Consider the following 11,547-nt stretch of genomic DNA (forward strand, 5'->3'; position numbering starts at 1 on the left):
TATACATGTATACTATTTCTACACATAAACATCGAATACAGGTGATAATGGAATATTGCTAGATGATTATGGGAAGCTGAAGATGGAGAAGCTGAAGTCATCCCGTTTGTCAAAAAATTCAGTTATGCTGCCGTTAACATCAATATCTAAATACGAAGCACATTTCGAAGACACAGTGGTGTTTTTTTTTCTAGTTCACTTTGAGAAAATTTAAGCTTGCGCTTGATTTTCTGTATATTTGTTCCTGGCTATGACATCATTCTAATATCAAGGATAAAGTCTTGAAATATTCTGTTTGGGAAACTCATCTTTGGGCAAGGTGTGTGGTTTGGTACATCTCGTGACAATAGAGACGCGTCCGTGTCGTGATATTAAGTTGTACTATTATTAGAGCATTTTGGCCCTCTACTTTTAACCTCAGACAGTATATACACTGTATATATATATATGACATAATTTTTTAACGCTAACAAGCTGTCGAATTCTTTCCACAGACCAACAACAAAGTTTCCATCATGAAAGTCGTCTTAATTCTCGCTATCGTGATCGTTGCAGGTACGAAGTTTCATTCATTGTTATTCTCTCAAATTTCAACAACAAATCTTTCAAATGCACAGGTGCCTTCAAATCTCATAGATATTTAGGATTTTTAAAACTTTTCCTCGGTCAAAAAGGTTTGATTTCTTATGCAGTGTTCAAGCCTCTGTACGTAACAGGTATCGTCTTTTCCTGAATAAACTCCTGTCAATCGCCTTCACTCTCACACTATATCTATGCAATAAAAATCTTCTTTTGAAAACACAACCGTTGTATCCTTGTTCACACCCAACGTTCGGTCAACAGTCAACTCCTCCTAGACACACGATCCCAGGTGTGTCAAGGGGTTTGTGTTTGCCTTTCTTTTGATTTTGTATCTGTTCTAGGATTTATGAGACCGGTCACTGTTTGTTATCCTCATTTATTTATTTATCTCTTAGTACACCTAAAATTATCGTTCTATTTCCGAAAAATCTACGCGGTTTTTTTTTTATCTAATTTTCATCAATTAGAAGCTAAAGTATTATTTTGCGTTGAATCGATTGACAGACAAAGATAGAAATAATTCATTTAAAACTGGGCTGCGGAAAGACACACCACTGAATTCTAATTTGTTCTTTAAAACATCCGTAAACGGAACTTGTGAATTATCATATAAAATTTCACAATATCACCCTTTACTTTAAATAATTTTGTTAATCTTATTGAGCGAGTTCCATTAGTCAATACATAGGCTTTTTCAATTAAACATCTTAGCTCTATTGAAAGATGATCAGGTACATATGAGAAAGCATCCACTGTCGACTGGTCACACCCGTCGTGAGCCCTAGGTCTATCTCTTGTTCAGATAAACGGAATAATCCGGAGCTGAGTTAGTGTTAAACATAGTATGCAAAGAACAGCCCGACAATTGGTATCAAACATGTCAGATAGCATTTGACCAAATGACAGATCGTTTTCAAAACCACATCATTACAAAATGCTGATTTTTTGATTGATTTTCTACAACAACTCATTTTACAATTATTCATTCGTATTGGATACTGAGACATCCCCATTGCATCAGACAGACATCTTCAAACTAACTTCTAGTATACCACATGTTTTGCGGTGGGGTTGTTTTGTTACTGTGTTTTGTTTTTTATGTTCTGTTTAGTGGTTCTATTGTTTTCTTTTTTGTTTTCGTTGTTTGATTTTTGATCTGGATGGGGCGATTAGTATTTCTGAATGAGAGAAGTGTTAGCTATTTGGAGGAGTAAGTACTTTTCCATTCATTGATTCGCAACTGATTACTTAATCACTAAATGACCTACATTAAATGCCTGTTTGCTCTTCCTGTATTTAGTATATGCCGAGGTCTGTACAACTGGTCCTAGAGACTGCTCACTAACGGTGTGTCCCACGGGGGCGGAGCTTCACTGCGTGGACAGTCTGTGCACGTGTACCACACCAGCCATAGGAAGCGGTGAATACATATTACTAATCTCCTTAATGATAGAGATTTATATTTCCATTATCTTTCCCTCTGATTTCTATAGAATTTCTAATGATAGCCATTTCCTCATGAATGCGTTGTAGTTCTAAACAATGCACATATGAATACAGATATATATAAGACATGGATTTCAGCTTGAAATTTCAGCATAAATGAAAGTAGAATATAAGAAATTTGAAAATATATGATGGTATAAACTGCAACACTTCACACCGTCATATTTTTCATGAAGTGCTAAACGCCGAAATACTTTTCATGAAGCCTCGCTGTTCATACCCTAATGTATTCCCCAAAAGAGTAAATTTAATGATTTAGATCAAACTATTGAGATGTTTCATGATTTCCTCCATTTTACAGGAGCCTGCAGCACGGGACCTGATTGTCATGAGAGGTGCCCGCATGGACGACCCCATTGTATCGATGGTCATTGTAGATGTGGACATCAATAAATGATTATTCTCAAAACTTTTTTTTTCTTTTAGATAAATATCTTCTTACATTGAAATCAACGTTAAGTAAGTAAGTAAGTAATTTTTATTTAAAGTCGGAACTATATACAGGTAAACAATAAACATGAGCTAAGAGCTCTTTAACCGACTATATAGCATTAAAAAAAAAACACAAAACACTAATGATATATAATTGGATGCATAGACATAAAAACAGAAATTTGAAATAAAACAGGACTCATACATCAATACAGACATCACAAGTCATGCATATATATACACAGGGACTACCTATATTAAGATGCGCATGCAGCACTGAAAACAGTTTGCAACACAAACATAAAAATATGGATATATACATAGACTAAATAAATATGCATACCTATGAGACAGAGTTGAGTAAAAATAACAGTTAAATTTGTACATGTAAGCTTAGAAGCATAGTTAGAAGTTAGATCAAAACTTTAAGATTTAGGTAGGAGAGGCTGGAATTTGCATGAGCTGCATTTACAATTTCATTCCCCACACCAATTTTGAATATAATTTGAGAATACATTATATGATGTAATATTTCTTGCTTCGTTTGGTAAAGAGTTCCAGAGCTTTGCTGCCTCATATCTGAAAGATTTAATCCCGTACCTGGTTGTTCTAGGTCTTGGTACTTCCGCTGTATTTGTATATCTAAAATTGTATGAATGGTTTTTTATAACAACTAGATTTTGTAAAAACAAAAAAAAACAAAAAAAAGGTGACGTTTTGTTGATAATTTTAAAAGTTTCTAAAGCTATTGTTCGCATTCTTCTGGTTTTTAGTGAAGGCAATTTAGATTGTTTTAATAGGTTTTCGTAAGTACTTTTATAGTCACCATAGATAAACCTCAGAGCTCTTTCCTGAATCTTTTCAATTTTGCGGGTGTTTTGTTCAGTGCAGAAGTGCCATGTCAACGGGCAATAATTAATATTCTACATAATAAATGAATGATATATGGTTAATTTACCTAATTTGCTAAGATGTTTGCCTATTCGTTTAAGAACATTTAATTGCCTTGCTGCCTTTTTACAAATATTGGTCATATGTGTGTTGAAAGAAAGTTTAAAATCAATTGTAATGCCCAACAATTTGATTTCTTTATCACATCAAATTTTTATCCCATCTAAATCAAAAACTATGTTTTCATTGTGTGTTTTGTTTCCAACAGAGATAGCTTGGAATTTTTCTGGATTTCCCTGCATTTTGTTTGATTTAAACCATTTAATCAGAGATCTACTGTCATCTTGAAGTGCTGCTATTACATGATTTAAAGATTTATCTGATTTTGATAAAGTATTGTCATCTGCGTAGTTGTAGAGATTACATTTATTTACAAAGTGAAAGAGGTCACTGGTAAAGATGTTAAAGAGTAAAATCAACATTGAAATATTCTCATATAAATATGCATCATACTTCCTCAACAAAATACAGAACACATTAAAATTCGTTGAGTATTTTCCTTTACAAGTTTATACATGTTGATTTAACACCGAAGCAATTTGGTAAAACAAACTGGGATGAAATGCAAACAACAGCGATCATTTGTTGTCATAAATTCTTAGCGAATCAGAGACATCACGTAGATCTATATCTTACCTGATTCACAGGTACACTTAGACAGGCGGTGCTGAGGTTCAAATCACGTGGATATACAAGTCATAACGCTCACCTGATTCGCACTGGTGATATAAAACGGCAAACTTCGTAGACCCAACTGGTGCTATATTCTTTTTTGTTGTGTGATCCAAAAAAATCTACTTACACTAGATAAGGATTTCTACTTAGTTCTATTAAATGGTAGTCTTGTTATTGCGAATAGGAAGATTTCTAAAACATACTGACTAACTGTCTGATTGAACGACCAACAGATATACGCTGAGCACTAGGCGATGGGGGGAAGGGATGAGCATCACATGGGTAACTCAATTTAAAAACACATGATATGAAAATGAAAATTATCTCCAACAGGTTCCCACATCTAACAAGAAAGTGTGAATGCCTCCCTCCTCCCCGCATCTATTTCACTGTCATCCTAAACCGCTGCGGTGATCTAGAGGTATACCTGCGGAAGCTCGATGTTCGAATTCCGGCCGCGACAGACGTAAGTCGTTAAAATAGGGAGTGATAGTTCCATCCCCAAACGCTCGTTATCAGGTATACTCGTAAATACCACGGGTCTTTGGAGATTACCTTTTAAACGGATGGGACATGTCACAGCAGGTGTGGAACGCTAAAGAACCCTCACTGTAAGTACCGACGATACGCCGAAATCTGAAGCCCTTCACTGGTACTGGTGACGTCTCCATATGAGTGAAAAATTCTCGAGAGGAGCGTTAAACAATATACAATCAATCAATCTAAATGATGCTAAAACTGAGGTGTTTTTTTAAATAATCAATACCGAATTACAGATTAAATGCAAGTTTAAAAAGATATGTTTTTTTTTTTTTAAAAAACACCAGCTAATGAACCTTCGACACGAAGATCCAGTGGGAGACAGTTTCATGTATACAGGTAAACTTGCAACATATGTTTAACATATGATTGGATATTCATATGCTGCAATTTTACCAGTGTAAATTGTCTCATAGACCCTTTGAAAAATGTTTCAATGAATGAAAATCAAATATAATATCTTATATATTCAGCTTATTAATTCTAATTTTGTATCATTTAAATATGATACATGTATCATTATGGCATTTAAACAAGCTGAAGTTTGTACAACTACACTTACAATAGTTAACAATAAAATGAATTCCTAATAATCTATAACATCAAATTGCACTATGAGAAATAGCTAGTTCGGTGTAAATTATTTAAGGTGGATCGATCCTCATGTGATTTATCAATATTAATGGTTAAAAGTGGAAAAACTATATTAATTCCCACTCAATATAGTTTCATTTAATCAATAACCCAAGAAAATGTATATGTCGCCACCCTTTTAAAGATGTCAGACATACAAAAAACAGAAGTATATATCAACATAAAATAATCACACATTTTCGTTAAACAGAATAATGAAAATTCATAAAAACGTTGTTGAAATGACAGATTTTAAATGTCAACAGTGTAAGAAAACTGCTAATTCATAGATGTATGAAAATTACTTGTGGATAATAGGGAAATCATTGTATCATAGACATGCAGTAGAGGAAATTCAAGCATAAGAGTTATTGTCCTTGACAACATTTTTAAAATTATAAACAATTGATTATCTATGGAAAATAAAAACTTTTTAGTATCAAAAGTTTACCAATTTGTTTTATTTTATTCAGTGAATAAAATTCCTCAAAAACATATATTTCTATCATGCACAAAATTTATTTATATAAAGATTTTACAAAAACCTATGACATCACATGAGGATCGATCAACCTTAACTCATTAGTCATAAAGAATAAGACGTATGCAAAATCAACTATCATACTTTTCCTACAAGTCTAAATCATCCCCTGATTCTTGGACATGTTGAATTTCTTCGTTTTCAATTTCATAGTCTGAAAATTAACTTTCATTTTTCTCGCTATGAAAGGAAGAAGATAATCAAAAGCCATCAAGCTCATAATTCCTATAAAGAATACAGTAAGGCAAACAAGGATATTCGGACATTCCAGAGGTGGAAAAGGGTGCTTTGGAGGAGTAAGCATCTCCTGTTGACCGGTCACACCTCCCGTGAGCTCTATATCTTGGTCAAGTAAACGGAGTAATTCGTAGTCAAATCAGTGTGCCAAGCACGGCCTAACAATTGGTATGAAACACACCAGACAACATTTGATCTAATGACAGGTTGTATTAGTAAATTAGATCGTTATAACGGCCATAGAATTTGCGAAATCTTCAATTCATACGAGACGATTTAACTCCCCGTAACATGAACTTGTTTGTCCGTACGCTACTGACGAACAAATTCATGTTACAGGGGGTTAAATCGTCTCGTATAAACCGGGTGTGACCGGTTGACAGGGGACGCTTGCTCCTCCTAGTCACCTGATCCCACCTCTGGTAAATCCAAGGGTCGGTGTTTGCCTAACTCTCTTATTTCTATTGCTTATAGGACTTTTGCAAGAAGGGTTGACTTTCACAATCAACGGTTGACTTGGACATTTAAACCTGCGTATGGCATGGAAGCACGATATCGTTAATTATATGCAATATCGACTTCGGGAACTTCTACGGCCTCGCTCTTGAGCTAGCATTTTTTGGGGTGATTTTTCTTGATCACGCAAAAGCAAAGTCGAGCGTGTTCAAACCGCTGCACGTTACAAAATCGTGGCAAGGTAGTGACTGATATTTGGTGGGAGGACTGCTTCAGATAGAGTATGACTAGGACTTTGTGTCCATGTACGGACGGGGTTTCGTCCCGGGACGACGGCGGTTGTCGTCGTGAACGGCGGATGACTTTGCCAAAGAGGTGCCAAACAATCAGAGAAGATCTGAACGAAGCGTCCCTGAGCGTAGGAAATGTAGCGAACAGTATGTAGGGAATTTCTACTGCTTCGCTAGAGAGCTACATGTAGCGTTTCTACTGATATGGTAGTATTTCTCTAAGCAACGGTGAGCGTGTTCAGATCACTGTACGTTACAGTATTATTATAGTACGACTGTTAGATTTAAACCACATGAACTTCTTTTATTTATCTGACAATTATTAAAAAATAACAACAAATTATTTCAATTTTGCATGTTTACATGCATTGTTGATGTAAAATCTTAACTCGCACAGATACATTGATTCATGTTCAAACTTTACAAAAAGTAATCGCAACATGATAAATCGAATGTACATGTAAGTTTATTATGCAGGAGGTTTGCGTTTTCTTTTATCATAAAATGTGAAGTTGTTATACAGGTTTATTCAATAAAACACACAGATACAACACAGTGCGTGCTAAGCGTACCGACAATCTGGAATTACATGTGCATACCCGTAGCCAGGGGGGGAGGGGGGTACGTGGTGTTCGTACGAACCCCCCCCCCCCCCTGAAAACTACTAAGCACTATTAAAGTCGGCATTTTGTTTGAATTGTGACTATTAAAGTCGGGATTTTTTATGAAAATCATCAAAATTCATAGTAAAAAAGGCATGATTCCAAAATTCAAATTAAGTGCCAGGAAATTGCTAGATTGCATGATTTTGCATCAAATACCCCAGAGCTTCTCGCGGTGCGAGGTGATAGACTCGCGTTGTGAGTCTATGTAACAACCCCCCCCCCCCCCTTGAAAAATCCTACCTACGGGCCTGATGTGCGTCTGCACTAATGCAGATCTGTAGCTCTCTTGGAAAATATTTGGCCATACCAGAGAGCTACAGATAACCTCCTTATAAAAACCTTCGATTTACGGCACAGGTCGCTGTGTTCTGGCATCACAATATCAAAACATTCCTTGCATAATTTCCTAGTATAGTTTTGTTCAAACATTTATCAAATCCCCATGTGAACCGAAAAGTCGCAACTTCAAATGATTTCGTTTTTAAAGATAGCCATGTTACGTAGCAGTCAATTCAAACCCAGTTGATTTTTATATCTATTCATTCTATCCAATATGAAGTACGTATTCGGTCCTTATTTATAATAAACACGAATATTGGACGTAAATATTGAAAAGTAATCCTAGTCAGTTATGAAAGCCATCAGTCTGGTCCCCGTCCCAGATGAATTTTTTTCTATACTGACATATAAAAACAGAACTTAGCGGGGATGGAACTGAAATTATTTCATTTAAAATATTTAACTAACAAGAGGCACACGGCATCGCATTAAAGAAGATCTATGATATCAATAACATTTTAAAAACATTCAAAAATGGTTTATACATAAACATTCTATATACCAAGTTTGGCCTCGCCTTGGAGTAAGTACGTTTACCCCGGAGATCATTTTCAATTTACACTTTCGGTAGAGGCCTAGATCTTTATTACAAATGCGAGGTTGTAGGGAAGATGCTTTAACATTGATCAATTTTTGCTTTATCCTTAAGACTCCAGGGGTGCAGGATTAATTGATTGATTGATTGAATATTGTTTAACGTCCCTCGGGAAAAGACGTCACCATTACCGGTGAAGGGCTGCGAAATTTAGGCTTATGCTCGGCGCTTATGGCCTTTGAGCAGGGACGGATATTTCTCGTGACACATTTGCTGTGACATGGGGCCTCAGTTTTTGCGGTCTCATTCGAAGGACCGTCCTATTTAATCGCCTTCTACGACAAGCAAGAGGTACTGAGGACCTATTCTAACCCGGATCCCCATGGGAGCGGGGGTACAGGAGGAATATGTGGGGCTGTTAGGTCACATAGACTTTACTCTTACAGAAATAGTACGAGTGTGGAAATGAACCGGAACAACTCGATGCTCTTTGGACAACTAACATTTCTGTACATTGCATCGGTTCATCACTTATTCATGTATGTACAGATATGTCACGAAAAGGTTTCCGTATATTATGCTTGTGTCAAAGTCAGCCGTTGACTGTAAAAGTAAGCCCTTCTCGCAAAAGTCCTATAGGAGTTGTGAGATTGATTACTGATCGTTATCTTCCCCTCCATAAGCATAAAACTTCGTCGATATATTTAAATTTCGAACTGAAGTATAAAATTCATATTCAATTATTTACAAGACACAACACCACTCCACGTTTAAATCCGCAAATATGATATACGAGGGCCTCGTACATGTAAGCTACAAATAAATCACATAATTCCTGGAACGAAAAGTCAGTGTATTTATTACAACTGTTATCTAAAGAAGTCTATAGATCCATTCCCAATGAAAATAAAGTTTGACAGACGAAAGAATGAATGGAGAGAGGGATGGGCACATGGATAGGGGATGAACGGATGAATAGGAGGACAAACGGATAGATAGAAGAATGAAGGGATGGATTGAAGGACAAACGGATAGATAAAGAGATGAAGGGATGGATAGAAGGACAAACATATAGATAGAGGGATGACTGGATGGATAGAGAGATGAATGGATAGATAGAGGAACAGACTGATAAGAATACTGAAGTTGTAATCATAAAATAAAGAAGAGGTATAAATGTCTAACAGATGTTGAATGATTGTCTGAAATCAGGAAGTAAATTTTTTTTTTAGTTGAAAACATTTGTTTTGATTTATTGTGTGGATCAGAAATTATTTCATAAAATTGAGAATTGACAGAAGAAAATACAGTAGAAGTGGTAAAAACAAATAATCTATTCGTATTAACACTGACAAATTCAAGGACATAAGTTGAAAGTGACAGTATTTCGTTAACATCCAAAAAATGATTCTTCCTATTTTTCTCGTTTTCATTCTTATTTTTGTTCAGAAAAGAAAGAAAATCAGTTTTAATTTCATTTTGATGGTAGAAATTATACAGATTGTTTAAAGATAATGAACACTGATCGATAAAATGTTAATATAACGAACAGTGATCAATTTCATATCTTCTATAAGCAATACAAAATATAGAGTTGGACAAACACAGATCCCTGGATCTACCAAAGGTGGAAACAGGTGTTTAGGAGGGGTAAGCATCCCCTGTCGACTGGTCACACCCACTACGAGCCCTTCGGACGGTCTCATAATCTGCAATCTCATAAATCCCATACGGAATCCAAAATCTCATAAATTATATAAAGATCATAAAATCGGGTGATTATAGACACCGAAAACGCAATTGTCAAATTAAACGTCATTCATTTTGAACTCATACATATGTCCATTTTCATGAAACCTTTGTATTTCACATTATCAAGACTTTGTCCAATTAGCAATGGTGAAATTTAAAAATAAATAAAAAAATATCGGCATATACTATAATTATTATAGGTTTCTCTACGACTCAAGAAAAATATTACTACATGTAGAAGTTACTATCTCAAAAAAGAGTCAAAACATTTTCAATTGTGTGTTAAGCCGATCCTTTAAAGACCAATCTTAAGCGATTTACTTGCATCCCACTGTATGAATGGTCTGCGTTCACAATTTTGCATGACGATAATACATATTGTTTCACGTTTCTCGCTATCTTGTTGATCTTCCCGTAAATTTCGTGCTGTGTGATTGACCCTTCGTAGTTTGTCGTCCTATTGATCAAATCATCAGTCTTTCTGAAGTCGTGAATTTCACATTGACGACCGTGTATAATTTACATGACCGATTCAAACATGGGTGCCGTTTTTCATTACAATTTAACTCACATGAAAGACAACTCCTAAGTAAACCTTAATACTTCCCTTTGGCATTCCAAAGTTGGACTACAGACTTCACTATTGAATATTGAATTGCAGTCCAAACGAAAGTTCTCTATTCATACATTACAACCAACATCATCCCATCCTCATCAGTCAACATTAATGTGTGGTGTGATGTCATCAGTCATCAATAGTGTGGTGATACATGACCTACAGCTTCAGAATTCCGAAGTTAATCTTTAAAAAAAAAACCAATATATAACTGTAATAAATAAATATGGATCTCGCTAACATGCAAAATTCCTTACTGGTGCTTTGTAATTTGTAACTTATAGGATATTCTTGTCAGGTTGATATACCACATCTTCAGAGATGTCGTATACATGTATACTATTTCTACACATAAATATCGAATACAGGTGATGATGGAATACTGCTAGATGATTATGGGAAGCTGAAGATGGAAAAACTGAAGTCATCCCGTTTGTCATAAAATTCAGTTTTGCTGCCGTTAACATCAATATCTAAATACGAAGCACATTTGGAAGACACAGTGGTGTCTTTTTTTCAAGTTCACTTTGAGATATCAGATATCTAAGATCATTAAGCTTGCACTTGATTTTCTGTATATTTGTTCCCGGCTATGACATCATTCTAATATCAAGGGAAAAGGTCTTGAAATATTCTGGTTGGGGAACTCATCTTTTGGCAAGGTGTGTGGTTTGGTACATCTCGTGACAATAGAGACGCGTCCGTGTCGTGATATTAAGTTGTACTATTATTAGAGCATTTTGGCCCTCTACTTTTAACCTCAGACAGTATATATATATGACATAATTTTTTAACGC

General features: G+C 35.5%; 1 protein-coding gene across 1 annotated transcript; it reads left to right on the forward strand.

The window, feature by feature from the left end:
• The first annotated feature begins 474 nt into the window (after window positions 1-474).
• On the forward strand, window positions 475-2,497 carry LOC130052210 (serine protease inhibitor Cvsi-2-like). The gene is made up of 3 exons (XM_056156558.1): window positions 475-555; window positions 1,883-2,002; window positions 2,390-2,497. Exons 1-3 carry the CDS (start codon window positions 516-518, stop codon window positions 2,479-2,481), a joined length of 252 nt encoding a protein of 83 aa, XP_056012533.1. The 5' UTR covers window positions 475-515; the 3' UTR covers window positions 2,482-2,497.
• Window positions 2,498-11,547: the final 9,050 nt, after the last annotated feature.

The sequence above is a fragment of the Ostrea edulis genome, chromosome 2 (assembly GCF_947568905.1).
Source record: "Ostrea edulis chromosome 2, xbOstEdul1.1, whole genome shotgun sequence".
NCBI lineage: Eukaryota > Metazoa > Mollusca > Bivalvia > Ostreida > Ostreidae > Ostrea > Ostrea edulis.